This window comes from Scardinius erythrophthalmus (assembly GCF_964197995.2).
Source record: "Scardinius erythrophthalmus genome assembly, chromosome: 16".
Taxonomy (NCBI): Eukaryota; Metazoa; Chordata; class Actinopteri; order Cypriniformes; family Leuciscidae; genus Scardinius; species Scardinius erythrophthalmus.
In genome coordinates, this window is record NC_138236.1 from 3,632,692 (window position 1) to 3,648,440 (window position 15,749).

General features: G+C 36.8%; 2 protein-coding genes across 2 annotated transcripts; one reads left to right on the plus strand and one right to left on the minus strand.

The window, feature by feature from the left end:
* Positions 1-550: 550 nt before the first annotated feature.
* Positions 551-3,806, minus strand: LOC308704923 (leukocyte elastase inhibitor-like). Its single transcript, XM_081389610.1, has 8 exons — positions 3,739-3,806; positions 3,407-3,583; positions 2,733-2,885; positions 2,441-2,593; positions 2,221-2,338; positions 1,858-2,000; positions 1,585-1,752; positions 551-1,012 (listed from the first exon to the last, which is right to left on the minus strand). The coding sequence occupies exons 2-8, from the start codon at positions 3,572-3,574 to the stop codon at positions 614-616; spliced, it is 1,302 nt and encodes a 433-aa protein (XP_081245736.1). The 5' UTR covers positions 3,575-3,583; positions 3,739-3,806; the 3' UTR covers positions 551-613.
* Positions 3,807-9,241: 5,435 nt separating this feature from the next.
* Positions 9,242-13,641, plus strand: LOC308703969 (uncharacterized protein C1orf232; the record flags this gene model as incomplete). The annotated part of the gene is made up of 4 exons (XM_081388016.1): positions 9,242-9,322; positions 11,931-12,008; positions 12,213-12,316; positions 13,296-13,641. 4 exons carry the CDS (start codon positions 9,242-9,244, stop codon positions 13,639-13,641), a joined length of 609 nt encoding a protein of 202 aa, XP_081244142.1.
* Between the last annotated feature and the right edge of the window lie 2,108 nt (positions 13,642-15,749).

Genomic DNA, 15,749 nt, shown 5'->3' on the forward strand with positions numbered 1-15,749 from the left:
AGCTCCCTCTACAGGTAAAGAAGGCAAAGATGACATATTTGTCAGCGCAACTCAAGGCCACAAGAGGGCACACTGCCTTTTCCATGCAACATAGACTTTTTCTCATGGTGTTCCACATTTATGTTTGTTAGAATGTGTCAGACAGTATCAGTAACTATAGTATCAGTAACTATAGTATCAGTAACTTCCACAATACTTTTGCCACTATAAAAAGTATTTGCATACGGTGACAGTATTGATATATTATATGAATGGAGGGTATAGCCCCCTCTAGCTGCTTTGAATTTTATTTTATTTTTTTTAAAATAAACTTTTATCACTTCCTTCCATACAATTAATGTTGCTATATCAATATTGAATGATACTTTCTTACTAAATATAATTGTGAGCATGCACGTGACATTTGACATTATGCAACAAAGTCTATGCAACTATTATACCTATGTGTCAATAACCTCCATTTTTAAAATAGCAAGTAAATAAGTAAATGTGTAAACACTGATTTTGTACATATATAGTAAAGGCATATACAATTTCACTCAATTTTTTACTATTGACTTTATTTATAAGAGGAAAACAGTAATGTAGAATTATCATGTCATCATCACTATCTTTAAGGAGAACAGAAGCGTCCATAGAACAGAATGGCATTGGAGGGATTGTGCCGGATGAAGAAAAGGAACGGGTGGTCTGCGTTAAACATCGATGGAAAGGAACGTACTGCGACGACGGCGCCGGTGGCTGCAGACGCTTCGGTTCCTTCCTCGTTGACTTCAACAAAGGCTTTATGGATCACCTTCGACAGCACCAGGCCGTTGTTGGAGGACATGCCTGAAAGATTCACCTTCTGCGAGTCGAAAACATCCTCCATTCCCATGCTGATCAGAAGACTCTTCATGTCGTATTTTTCCTCCATCTTGAATCTGGGCAGAGACACATCAACCTCTTGTTGACGCATGTTGCTGGGTTTGGTCCACTGCATGAACTTCTCGTAGGTCAGTGCCTTTTCAAGCTGGATAAGACAGTCGTGTTAATGTATGTTTTACATATTGTATAAATGTTTATTAAAAGCATATGAACCTAACATGAATCCAAAGAACTTATGTATTTGCCATTAACCAGTAATGAAACAACACACCATATGCATGCTTAAAAATAAATGTTCTTTATTTGCTGCAATGGTTCCTTTAACATCCACCGTTTCATTCAACAAAAGGTTCTTTATTGTGGGAAAAGGTTCTTTAGATTTTTAACTTCACACTAAGAAGAAAATTGGTTATTTTAAGAACTGATCACAGAAAGGTTCTTTGGGGAACCAAAATGTTTTTTCTACACTCTTAAAAATCTAAGTTCATTATTTGCATTGATGGTTTCATGAAGAACCTTCAGCATTCGTGGAACCTATCCATTGCACAAAAGGTTCTTTACAGTGGAAATGGTTATTATTCACAGAATATTATTCACACTAAGAAAAAAAAAGGTTTAAAGAACCCAAAATGGCTTTTCTATTGCATCACTGCAAAAACATCCCTCTATAGAGCCCATTTTTAAGAGTGTTTACAAGCAAAGTCTGTGCTGTCTCACCTTCTGAAGGCCAGTGGTGTCGTCTTCCATCTCGTTAGGAAGGATGATCAACATACTGAGATTCTTCCCGACATACGGCAGCTCCAGAACCTTACTGTTGATCTCTGGGATGAAGGTTAGAGGAAACTGCGCCTTTTGATTCATCATCTTCACTGGTTTAGTTCGATTCTGCCAGTTATCAATGGGAACACATTATAACCCCTCATATTTCCTGACTGTTATGCACAAACAATTTAAAATACGGCAGAAAAAAACAAGAGCATTAAATCCCACCTTGTTCAGCTTAAACTGCCCATCTCTGGTGGATCCCTTTGGAAATTGCTTCTCCCAGTTTCCTTTGAAGTAGATGGCGTTCACCAAAACCAGTTTCGTCATCCCATCGATGGCTCCCTGTGGCAGCAAGTCCTTGATCTTCTCTAAAATACAAATGGACATTGTTCACTTTGAGCAGTGATTTGAACTGGTTGGTTTGATATTGTTACTATAAAGCTCAACTCAAGAACCCATGAAGCCAAACATGGCCCTTGAAAAGACATTTTCGCTGAAACTAAAGTGCTGCAAAAACATGACATAACTTTTATTTGTAAGAGTTTAGAGTAAGTTTGAAATTGAGAATAAGTTTATGCTGGATTTCACCTTGTGTTTTTTTCTCCACCCATTTGTTGATGTTGACACGAGCAGCCTCTGATTGGTTCTTGAAGTCCACCTTCTCCAGTCCGGCTTCATAGTAGCTTTTTGCGTCATTGAGGAATTTCTGTAATACAGCAAACCGATTAAGATGCAAATGATATTAGAGCCGAGAACATTTCCAGAAACCTGTCCTTTAATAAAAGATCTGGGATTATTTGAGTCTTACCTCAACAAACTGGTAGGATTGCTCTCCGTAGAGGCGGTTGGCAAGACTCAACACATACGGGACTCCTGGTTTGTTCAGGTCTCTCATAAACTTGTTGAAACTAGAATGAATTTGGTCCTCAGTTTTTTGTCCAGGTACCGGCTGAGGACATTTCTGTTTGCATCAAAAAAATAAATAAATCAGCTGCATTAAAAACAGCAAGATCAACCAAAAAACCACTACAGTATATACAGCTGTTATCACAATCATAAAGTCATGAGGTTAGTGTTTCATGTAAATACTCATTCTGAACCTTGAGTTCGGCAGGTATCTCAAACTTCTGGGTTTGTTGCGTCATGGGTTCATGTTGACCCTTGACGCCACATGCTATCTGGGGCTTCTGGGTTGATTGATGATGTCCTGGAGTCGCGGCGTCGGGTTTGGGAGGATTGGTAAAGCCCAAGACCTGCACAGCATTATTTTGGGTAGAATTAATAAAGATAACCTCACTATTCGGATAACTTCAACATCTATTGTGAATGCTCTGCTCAGATAGTTAAAACACTGATGCATCAAACACATCCAAGCCTCGATTTACTCCAGACACGTTGGTATCTTTATTCAATTAAAATGACACAGACTTGAGCGTTAATTAACAACTGAAACTGTAACAACCCAAACAGCCCAACCCATAATGACCATAATTTTCAGTGTCCCGACCTTTAAGTGAAACTGCAACATGAGACTATGTTGGTCTTGTCTGGACATGCACAAATCTCATCATCACAGGAAAACTCACACATCAGAACAGGATTGTGTGACATTCTAAATGGAATCGAGAATCCTGGCTTGAATTCCATTTGAATGAATGCAGAACACAACTAATTTTAATCATCTGTGTTTGATACATTCCATGTATAGAAATCTGTCCTTTTGATTAAAGGAAAAACAACTGGCTATAAAAAAAATGCATAAGTTTGAGATCACCTTAATCATCTGATCTGCTGTGTTTCCTCTTGCACCGAGCAACACCATGGCCAGAGCCGAGGAGATGCTGACAGGAGAGTAGAACACATTTCCTGATGCGTTTCCTCCGCTGATCTTCTTGAACAGGTTGAGGGAGAACTGTGTGTTTGCTGCAGTCAAAGGCTCCATTTTCACAAGCTAGAAAGAAATAGTAGTTTGAATAACAGCAGATTTAAAGGTGGACATGTCTTCTTCATCATGGCACACAAACAACTTCTATTAGATCTGTTATAATCAATAAATGTTAAGAATTTCTGTGTGAGTAAATTGCATGCATAATCGAAAAGCATTACCTAGAGTAGTCGTCAGAAATGATTAAGTTTCCCAGCGTGTCTGAGGAGAATGAATCTGTGGTTATGGGTGTCGTTCTAATAAATGATGCCTCGCCCTAAAACGCCCAGCATTTAATCCAAATTCAGCCCTTGCTGTAAGACTGAAACAGTTTCTGTAATTTATATAGCCTACTGACAAATTAAGTGACATATCATTTATGTTTCAATACAGTCTGTAAAATATTGCCTATAGCAGATCCTCACTGGTGTAGCCAATGCTGTAACATGTGCACTGTTCATAGAACAAAGTAGTAAATACAGATCGGTTGTGTTCATTTTGTCTGACTGCTCTATTGTCATTGCATAGTTAATATAAAAAAGTAATTATTTCACACTTTTTGAATCTGACTTGATTAGAAATTATGCATAATTAAATATTATGACCACAAGTGAACAACAAACAAAAAAAAACAACCAAACAAAACATTATTAGGGGAAAAGTGTTGGTGGAAAGGACACCAAAACTACAGATTAATGGTATTTGAAAATTAGTAAAACTAAATGATGAAGGTATGTTTTAATGAGAGTTCTTATCTGACAATTACAGTTAAATAACAGTTTTGATGATTCCTGCTGAAGGATCCACTCTTTGCTTCATTTTTTTTTCACTGGACAAAAATAAGATAAAAATAAAAGTACAGAACATACGATTGTAATTAACATGTACATTTTTCCCACTGTAACCCATACAACAGATCTGCAACCCAATTTTCAGCCATGAATCACCATAAATTCATATGTTCATGGATTAAAGGATCACAAATATTAATCTCTTCAGTTTCTACTGTCACTTTCCCCACATTTAAACAGCATTTTTTCCCAGGGTGTCATAAATAAGAATTGTGTTCTGAAGTCAAATAAAGGTGAAATAAATTAAATCAAATAAACAGCCGAGTCATCTTGGGTGTTTCTGTATAAGGTCACTTTTAGGTATGCAAACATGATTTTGTCATTGCTTGACAGGATCTGTGCCAATAGTTTTGATTTAAAGCCAAAGAGTTCAAATTTTGATGTTACAAAACATTCTTTGTAAAGGTTTCAAGTTTTCAAGTCTCCTTAGCTCTGATTGTAAAGTTTTATCAGATTACATAAACATCATCATTCAGAGATGATGATCAGGATCAGGTTCAAACGGGCAAAGAATAATGTCAAGGCTGTCAAATGTAATTCTCTGATATATGTGGAGCTTTAACCATATTGTTGGTGCCTATAAGTCGTGCTCAATCCTGTCAGTGAAAGGTTTTAATTCACACAATGTGTACACTAATGTCAGTCCTTGGGTCTGTAGGGCCCCACCTGTAAACTGTCACAGGCATTGGCCCCAATTAGTTAGTTTATTGTATGTTAGAGGTTTATTTGCAACTATATGTCTTCAACCAAACGGAGACAGAATTGTCATGTTTGTGTATACAGCTCATTTAAAGTAGTCAAGCTGGGTTTTTGGAACAACTATCAGGTTTGTACTGTAACAACATGCAAATGAAAGTTTGCATGCAGATGATTTGATTATTGGATGTTCACAGTTGCCTGGGCTGTTGTTGTGATTGGTTGATCTGGGTGCGACAGAAGGAGGATTTGGTTCCCACGCATGAATAGCGTGCCAGAGCCCTCTGAATAATGGAAACCAGTGAAACTCAATGCAGCACATCAAGAGCGCTTGTTCTCAGAGAGATCTGCCAGTTCTGCATGTGATGCGAGTCTCTCCGAAACTTTACGACCGCAAAGGCTTCAAGCCTTAATCTGGTTTGCATTTAAAGAAAATGTTGCTTAAGTCACCTAAGGCATTGAAACGGTTTATGCTCCAGGTTCACATATATGTCTCAGATTTAGTTATGTGTCAATAAATGTAAAGGCTGTGCATCTAAACAGTAAACTGAAAAGCTATAAACCGTCCTCTGGTATAAAGTGATCGGCATCTGTTCCAAAGGTAAATGACACCTGAAAGCATACATTTTTAATAATGTCTGTCTCCATATATTGCGTATATACTTCGAGATCAGGTTAACAAGAAACAAGCTAGAGGAAACTAATGTGTCAGGTGAAATTACACAACAAACATTATCATTCTGGTAGCTGGACTCTATGCGCAGGCCCGTATGGTAATTATGAAAGCGCAGGTCAGCGACCCGACCCCCCTCTTCTGAAAACACACAGAGGTTGAGGGTCAACTTTAAACAACCCTCGTTTTGATCACCGCTTTCTTTTATTCAGATGTTTAATAATTTCAAATTAAAAGGGATGAATCTCACTAAAACATGTCCTGGTCACATTTTATCCCATAAAAAAATTGTAATACAAAAAAGGAGACAGAAATAAAGTATTATGCATAAAGAAAAGGGACTTTAAGGGCCATTAAGATTTTTTTTGTAACATGACATTATTTTAAATAGGCTACATAGTTTACCCCAAATTCTCTTTACTGTAAAAAAAAAAAAAAAAAAAAAAAAAAACACTGATCTCATGAAAATGCGTCTCTATAGCACGCATTGTGTTTATCGTGCAATTTACATACGCGAAAATGACCTTTTACGTGCATATGGCGCTACAGTTTTCGCGTGCATAATACGCAGTTTATTGCGTGTAGGCCTGATACACACGCTCCACACAACACTAATCTTACGCAAACGTATAATACATAGGCCTACCCCACACCCTACTGATGCGTATGCACGTAAAAACTCATTTTCGCGTATGAATTTCACGATAAACACAATGCGTGCAATAAAGACGCATTTAGTGTAACTGTTGAAATACAAACAAACTTAATGATATTTATGATATTTTATTTATATTGTTTCATATATATCATGATACATTTGTTATACTCATCATACCTGTCAACACTCCCGTTTACCCCGGGAGTCTCCCGTATTTCACACCCATCTCCCGCCCCCCTCCCGTTTTGTTATTTCTCCCGTGAAAGTCCCGTTAGCCTATTTTTATGGCCAAAACGTCGTTATATGAATAATCACATCAATATATTATTCCAAGGTTGTCCAGTTGCCAGATCTTGTATGAAACCCATGCTACTCGCGCAATCAACACATCATACAAATTTCAACCCATTTGTGAGCTCAACCTGGCAACCTACAACCCAGTTGTCCCGTCGATATCTGCGCAGGTAGAGTAGACGCGGGAAGTTGAATAAGCGTTACTGGTAGAAATGGGAAAAGACTCAGTGGTAGCCTACGTAAATATTTAACGCAATTAACGCAGCATCCGTTTTTTTTTCTGTCATCCTTTGGCTGCATGGCGTTACATTATATGATGCGCTTTTATTCTTGCTAATGCTTTTAAACCATTCAAGCCATATCTTAGGCTACTTATTTTATAAAACTTTAAAAGCGAAAGCGCATCACTCATTCCTGAGAATACAAACCAAAAGCCAAAAGTAACTTAGGCTACCAGAGAAAAAGTCTCAGCTGTGCTCAGATCTGTAAACCGTATTGCTTTGGTTTTTCAATCCATACTCGTTTCGCCCCGTGGCTCAAAAGGGACACAACAAAAATAGGGAGACACGGGAAAGCCAAAACAGAATGCAAAATTTATTAACAAAATAGAACAATACAGAAAAAAAAGAGAGAAAAAAAAAAAAACGCTATAGCCTACACCGGTAACAGTGAACAAATTTATAATCCGTGCACGCTTTCGCAGTCGTTGTTTTGTAAATCGTTCTTTAAATAGTTGTTCGTAATATTCAGTTCCTGTGAAAAATTGTGAAATACTGTTCCAATAGGTGAAGTTACACAACAATATGCTGATTGATTACATAACAATTTTTGGATGTAATATTCAGTTCCAGTGAAAATCTGTTCCAGTTAATGGGAGTAGGCTATACACAGGTGATGTGTAATATTCAGTAAACTCCACCCGCTGGAACAGTTTCTTACAGTAACTGAATATTACACAACATCACCTGTTCAGTTTTGAATACTGTAGCCTACTTACAGATTTGTGGCCTATATGCTACCTTATTTTAGAAATCTGTTTTTCTGTGTATTGATTTGTTGTGTATTGTTAAGATTAATACAACTGTCTTAACTGAATTTTTCTATGATTTGGCGATGATGGGGTGTGTAATGTATAGATGACATGAAACCGCATGTGGTTGAACTGAACTATTTAGCATTTAGTATTATTTTAGCATTATTTATTATATGTAATTTTATGATGTGCTTTGCCAGTTTTATTATTTTATTTTTATATTTCAATTTCGAGTAAATACTATTTCAGTTTTAGTTTTCGTAATTTAAGTACTTCAACTTCAACTTATTTCAATTAGTTGCCAATTAAAGGCAACATTTCTAATTTTTGCTTAAGTTTTTTAATTTTAAGTTTTATTTTAGCTTTATTTCAATTAGTAAAAAACAAACAAACTCAAAAACAAAATGTATGGTTGCATTACTGTAATACAAATTTGGGGTAAAACACGTCTTTAAAATAAAGTCTGTTCTGATGCATCGCAGCAAGAAAAATAATAGTATAGGCTATAATAAAATGCAACTAACATCATGCATAGTTAGTATTGCAAAGTCTTAGTTTCTAAAAGTGTGGAAAAAACTCTCACCTGATCATTTGTTGTTGATGTCATTTCTGCTGTGTGTGTGTGGATTTACAAATCTGACATATTTTCTAATAAAGGTACAATAAACAGTGTTAGTGATGTTGGGTCGTCGCTTGATATCCAATGCTAAAATGAAGAAACGCTGCCTTTACAATTATAAGAATTTGAGGAGAAAGTGTTTAATTGTCATAATTCTTTTGTTTAAGCTATTTTCTCTTTTATTACTTTCTTTTAATTTCAGGGTGAAGTAGGCTTTAACCTGGGCATGTTCACCTGTCGAGGTTTGTGTTTGTGTTTAATTTCGCATTCTTTTTTGGTGTTTCCAAAGAACAATTATTGAATAGTCTTTTGAATAATAATAATATAATAAATAGCATTGTCACAACCAAAGATCTGACCTTATTGGTGTCTATATATGTTCATTCTGCAGGGTTAATGTTACACGGCCTGCTCTTCTTAAAGTAGCCAACAATGAAGGCTCAACTATTAGCAGAGCTGCTTGAAATATTCAGTAGGAAACCCACACCTGTTTCCAGGTAACCGATGCTGTGCTTCTGAGCGTGTCACAGAGTGTTGTGTGTGTGTGTGTGTGTGTGTGTGTGTGTGTGTGTGTGTGTGTGTGTGTGTGTGTGTGTGCGTTCACCTCTGCAACTGCCCCTTTCATCTACTTCACACTGAACTCAAGGACTCGACTAGCAGCCCGAATTTTCTTTTCATTCAAAGTGTCCGCATAAAGACAATGAGGAGAAGCTTGTTTTCATTTTGCACTGAAAACTGATAGTCTTTTACAGATGGAACAGGAATATTGTTAGAGATTTAGATCTAAACTAAGGCTGGGTGGCTTAGAGATATCTTGGATTGTTTTTGTGCACATCTGAGGAGTTTTTGAAGGTGTCCGTCATGAACCCCATGTGGAAAGTCTACAAGAGTAAAGTCATGAAGACCATCAACCCAGACATGGACGAGGAACCGGTGGAAGAGGTACATCCCAGAACAGCAGCAGACAGGCAATATGGTGGTCAGATATGGGTGAACATGCACTCGAAACATATTTAGGCCTACATTCAAGATTTGCATTATGTATTTGAATTGCATATAAAATCTCCATCCATTTGGATCACAGCGTTCTAACATAATCAAACTAATAAACTTAATGTGATGCATATTTGTCAGTAATACATGGATGAAATGGGTAAGATTTGAGCACTCAAAAGTAATTGAACTATTTGCATCTATTTGGTTTTATTCACATCATCATATTTGCAAAATGCATTTATTCATTTTGCTTAGACTGTGTTAAATGTGAACACAATTTAATTTATTCAGGTAAAAAGTATGAACATGGTTAAAATACGGCTGATTAGTCGATTAGTATGTTATAGAGATTGGATTTATTGAAGACCAATATACACCTGGTTATTGTGTGTTTAAAACACGTTACAGAAATCCTACTTAAAAGTTTAGTTTGTTTATGTTAAAGCTGTGTGATCCAAACGGATAGAACTTTTAAAATCTGGAATTTAGGCCTAAATATTTTTGAGTGTGTTTATTTGGCACATCTTTATAGTAAATATAACAGCTGTTTGTAACGAGCAAGATTACAAAGAGTGAATCGACAAACATTTAAATGAGAAAAGAACAACTAAATCCTGAGTGTCAACTTCAGTGGCAAATATTTATGCAGTTTTTCAATGACCAATGGCAATACTGATATCTAGAAAAGCAGGATTCCGAGTGGTGGATTTATATACATAATACAATTGTATTTATAATACATCAGCCGGTCCAGTATATCAGTCTATTGCTAGTCCTGGGACTCTGAGCACACTATCAGTACTCAACGTTAGATTTCCCCCAACTTAACCAAAGAAATAATGTCACAAAATGTCTTAATCAAACATTTAAGTGCATTGAGTGATAGCCATATAAAATAAAATAAAAGATCAAATAAAACCCAGCTATATGAATTGCATCAATGATTCTTGTGGATTCTTGTGGATTTGATAATAGACAGTTTTTTCCTCAGTTCCTGTGCTATATGTTGAGTGTCAAGAGCATGTGTTTTTAAAGCACTTATAAATGCATTTCTGAGTTTCTGGATGCATTCGAATATTTGAAACATTCTTTCAAGAATCTGATGAAGGGAAACCTTTCCCCATTTTTCAAAGGCCCTGTAATGGGATCTACATGAGTCAGTGATAGGAATAGGATGTCATTCCAGTGGTTGACTGGAGACGGATAACATACTCTAGGGTGTGTTGGACTTGTTGGCTGATTCCCCACAGTTCTCGCCTGTCTGTGAAACCTCTCGCTTACCAGTGTGAACTTGCATAGTTTCCATAGTCTGCTACAATGCCAACAGATTACAGCATTGTATTCAAGATAAACACCGGATGCATGCTTTTAGTTTCTTTCAGCGCTGACTCAGCGCTGACTCTTAAATGCATGATGGGAGTTGCTCCAAATTCATAACAGTAATTTAAAAGTAGATGTATTGTATTGAATGTATTGTTTGCTTGTCTTAGCTGGCCATCAGGCAGATTTCCACTGGTCAAGCTGGAGTTTGATGGTTTTTACAGGGGCAATAATAGTATTATTTGACATTTTTGTTCATCCTTGCATTAAAGTCGGCATGAAACGGAAATTGTGATAATATTTTCTTCCCTATAGTGATGTATATCTTAGTGAAAGCTTCGGGAACAAGAACAAATATAGGGTGGGGCTTGATTTTGTCCGTTGGAAATTGATTGGATGGTTGTGGTTTGCTATTGGTGGATCTCATGTGATTGACAGGTTGCCCCGCCCTCGTCATCAGAGAAGAGATGCAAGAGGGAGGGGAAGATATTTTGATTAAAGATTAAGCACATGAATTTAAAAAATAAAATACTGATAAATCATTTACAACAAATACTGCAATATTCCATAAAAAATAAGAATAGTCAATTTTGATTTCGTGCTGACTTTAAAAGGACCTTGGTGTAGTTTCACCAAACACCACAATAGTTTATTCATGTATATGTAAGCACTGTAATAAGAAGTGGTAACTGCAATTACTACTTTAAAGAGCTATTTCTACCTGATTTAACGCATAAAAATGATCTTTTGTTGGTATAAACCAATACCAAATGTATTTAGGGGGATTCAGTGATGTTAAGTAATATTTTTGACTCGAATAAAAATTTGTTTGGTGTACAAATGTTGTAATTATATAAACTCTCTTTATCCATCATTTGTTTTACCTCTTACTGACCATTAAGTCACATTTATGTATATAGTGCTTTAAATCAGCTTTACAGGGATAACAGGAACATGGAAATAACAGGAACAGTTCATTTGTTCTGAACAGCAGCTCTAAAAGAAAACAGAGTCACCGTTCGGCTGAAGTCAGTTTAGTGTTGATTGAGTTCTGTTGTAAAGATCATTAATTATTAAATGAGCTCATTTCATCTTTAAAGCAGTTCTGCAGAAAACAGAGATGTCATCGTCCAGCTCGTATATAGAACAGTGTTAGTACAGTCAGATCAATAATATTATTGAATATTAGTGTCCCCATTATAACTTTGTCTTTGATTAATATTTGTCTGTGAAGGTCAGTGATGCGGCTGAAGATATAATACCTATCCAGACTGATGAAGGACCCAGTGCAATGACACAGCTGGCCAAGAGAGTAAGTTTTACTGAAGAAATAAAAACAAATCCACTGCACACTGTAAGTGTGTGCTTCAAACACAAGTTAATATTTGTCCACAAACATTTTTTTTTTTTGATGAATTAGAGTATGTCACACTTCACGACATTTCATGTCCACAGCATATAGACATACTGATGTTTGTTGGGTTGAGTGTGTGAATGTGTGTATGTTCCTCCTCAGATGCAGGGAGCCGGAGCGAAAGGTTGGAAAAGTGTTTCGTCTCTATTCACCCAGGATGACGAACACCAACTTCTGGAGGCAGAGACCCAGCCGGCAGCAGATCAGTGAGTGTTACGATGATCTTCCTACTTGAAAAGCCTGTTTTATTCACTAATGTTCTGTACAGGGAAAAATACAAGTACCATTTCACAGTTACACAAGAGCTAAAATGGTCACTTTTTTGTGTGTGATTTATGCCACTGTTCAAAAGTTGGCACGATTTGTCAAATATTTTTTCAAGGAAGTCTCTTCTGCTCACCAAGGCTGCATTTATTTGATCAAAAATACAGTAAAGGCAGTAATATTGTGAAATATTATTACAATTTAAAGTAGCTGTGTTCTATTTAAATATGTTTTAAAGTGATATTTATTCCTGTGATGCAAAGATTACTTTTCAGCATCATTCAGTGTCCTTTTAATATGCTGATTTACTGCTCAGGAAACATTTCTGATTGTTATCATCCAGCAAACAATTTTGCTTTTAAAAGATTAAAGGAAAATTTGGGCTGTCAGTGAAAATTTACTAGACGTCTAACCATCGCCCAATAATAGATGCTCAGGCTACGCATAGAACATGTCTAAGAAATGAAACCCAAACACCATGTAATCACTGTTGACTTTGCTTACATGTACATGATGGAATATCATACGTCTCGCAAGATATTTTGGCTAAGACGACATGTAAACAAATTCAAGGTTATTTTGGCTAGAAGTGGGTTACTCATAGCCGGACTATATCGGGTCTAGTTGGTGAAATGACAGCTTATGCTCGCTGGGCAATGTTGTAAATCAGTTGCATTATATTTTTGTAGAAACTGTTTTTTTCAGGATTCTTTGATGAATAGAAATTTCAAATGAACAGCATTTATTTTTAACCTTATAAATGCCTTTACGGTCCATTTTGATTCATTTAATGCATCCTCGCTGAATAAAATGACTCAATTTATTTGAACACTAGTGGTTATGTTTCTTGCAAAAAACATTATTTAATCAGAAAAAATGAATTGCGAGTTGCTAGTATTGTTTCCTTTATCGTCCATACAGTCCACTGGCAGTGAAGCCGGAGGAGCCTCCACGACCCAACAAGCGAAACACTGGATTCTGGGATAACTTTTCGACTAAGTGGCACCAGGCAGCTGCGATGAAGCAAGCGGAGGCCGAGGAGGCAGGAGGAGACGGCAGACAGCAGGAGGAGGAGAACGAGAGCGGGGCGAGGGCTGAAGACGTCGAACACCAGGCCGGGCAGGAGGGAGATGGAGGCGCGGGAAACAGCTTCTCCAAGTACACCACACTCGGAGGAGGGAGTGAAGACACACCGGCCTTCAAGTGGAACTTTGTCACCAGCAAACTGGCTGAGCTGAAGACCAAAAGCATGACCAAGAGCAACTAGCCAACAGTGGAAGTGGAGAACCAGAGAAGGGTTATCACAGTTCAGACCACAGGGGCCACAGTGCTTCATATGAGCCTTATCGCACAGATGTGATCGCATTTCACCCGTTTAAAAGCATCGACCGTGACCGACACTGTGGCCTCTTCTGGCCTGGACTGGTTGGCATTCGTGTGGGAACTGCCGGTTATGGGAAACTCTCACAAACGTCTGTTATTAAAGGTGATGTGTGTCATTTTTTGTGATAAAATACTGAATCTGGAACAGAAATTGCATGCTTCACCTTTAACAAACACTGTAAAACATCAGGAAATTATGAGAGTACTAATATCTGAAGCATGTAGATGAACAGTTTATTTAACTTGATGAAAAAAAAGTTATAGCCCACGAATAAGTTAAAGTTAAGCTTAAATAACAACTATTTTCTTTTTGTCAAGTAAAATCAGTTCACTACAAGCAAGGTTAGGCACAATAACACCCGAGAAACAATGTATAATAAATACCCTACCTTTTTTTGTTGCAAATCCATGTGGCTGAGCTGAAATTACACACTTCACTTAAAAATAAAAATAAAACACTGTAAATTGAATTATGGGAATTAAGTATCTAGCAGGAAATTATGTCATGATTACATGATTATGTCAAAAAATAATTCTCAGATTTATTTGCATTGATTTATAGGCATTAATCAATTCCTTACAAGTATTTGAAGATTAAACCCAATAATATAAAGCCCATCATCAAGATTAAATGTGATCTGAAAAACCCATAGAGGAACAATCTCACCTTAAGAAAAGATAGCATTCAAATGATTGATTTTGCTATTTTATTTAATGTACAATACTTTTTATGTATTGTATATTTAGCAATGCAATTGATAAAGTTGGGGAATCTATCATTTTAATTTTATTTTATTGGGTGAAGGTTTACAGAATATGTGTCCGGTGTAGTTTATGCAGTGTTCTGTCTGTTTCATATCATAACTCCTGATAAGTGTATTTACACAATATCTCAAAGGTGCTTTGTGTCTGCTGTCTGTTCAAAGTTTGCTCTCACATTGATTGATTGATTTTTCCTGCTTTGATGTTATATTTTATGATACAATAAAGTTCTGATGCAAAAACATGTAATGAGATTTTAATATATTTATGACTAGGTGGGTTTCCCTGCTGCTGTTACCAGTAGTGAACAACAGATGTCAGTGCAGGCCATAGAGATCAACGTGTTTATCCAGATCACGAAAAGAACCGGTTCAAAAGATTCGTTCTTTTGATCGGCTCTTTTAGTGATCTGGTTCGCTCGCGAACCGAACATCTCCAAAGCTTGTTGCTGAGATGGTTTAGCTATAAACAGTTGCAGCTATTATATTCTACCAGAAAGCATGTGTTTTATTGACATTGCCTACTCACAAGTGCTGCACAGCGTCTTTTTAAAGGGCATATAACCATTTTACAACACATTTGTCCTGGTCAAACCACCTTAAAAGTCATAATAAATGTATCTGGCCTCCTTCAAACAATAACTTTGGTAAGTAAACAGAATCTTTCTATCATTTGGTTTATGACAGTGTTTCCCTAGTTTTATTGCACAAGCAATAAACACCTAGTATTTTGGTGGAAACTACGAGCATTTTTCACTCCATCTCATATTGTCTGAATCTGAGGCTGATGAATGCAGATCCATGAGACAGACTTGAACTCCTGTTTTTATTGTCTCGCAGTAATATAACCCGCTCTAAGCCTGTCATAACATATGGCTCCATGCAGGATCTGGATAGTTATGGCCTGCAGGTATGCTTTTCTCATACAGGTGTTGTGAGAAGAGGTTGCAGGCGTGCACCAATAACTCATTACAGCAGACACAGATAGAGTTATGGCAACCGAAGTGATATGATATGAATCTTGATGGATTGACTTTCAGGTTTACTGAAATCGCCCAAATGCTGTCTGTGTTCATGGTAACACTTAAAATGTAGCACTTTGTGTCTGTAACAAATGCAGCCATGTATGTGAACAAAAACATGAGATTTTATGCATAAAATAGGACTTATAGCTAATTTGCATAGTACTTTGAAGATTTGATAATACATTATGTAGGCCTAAAGTATATTC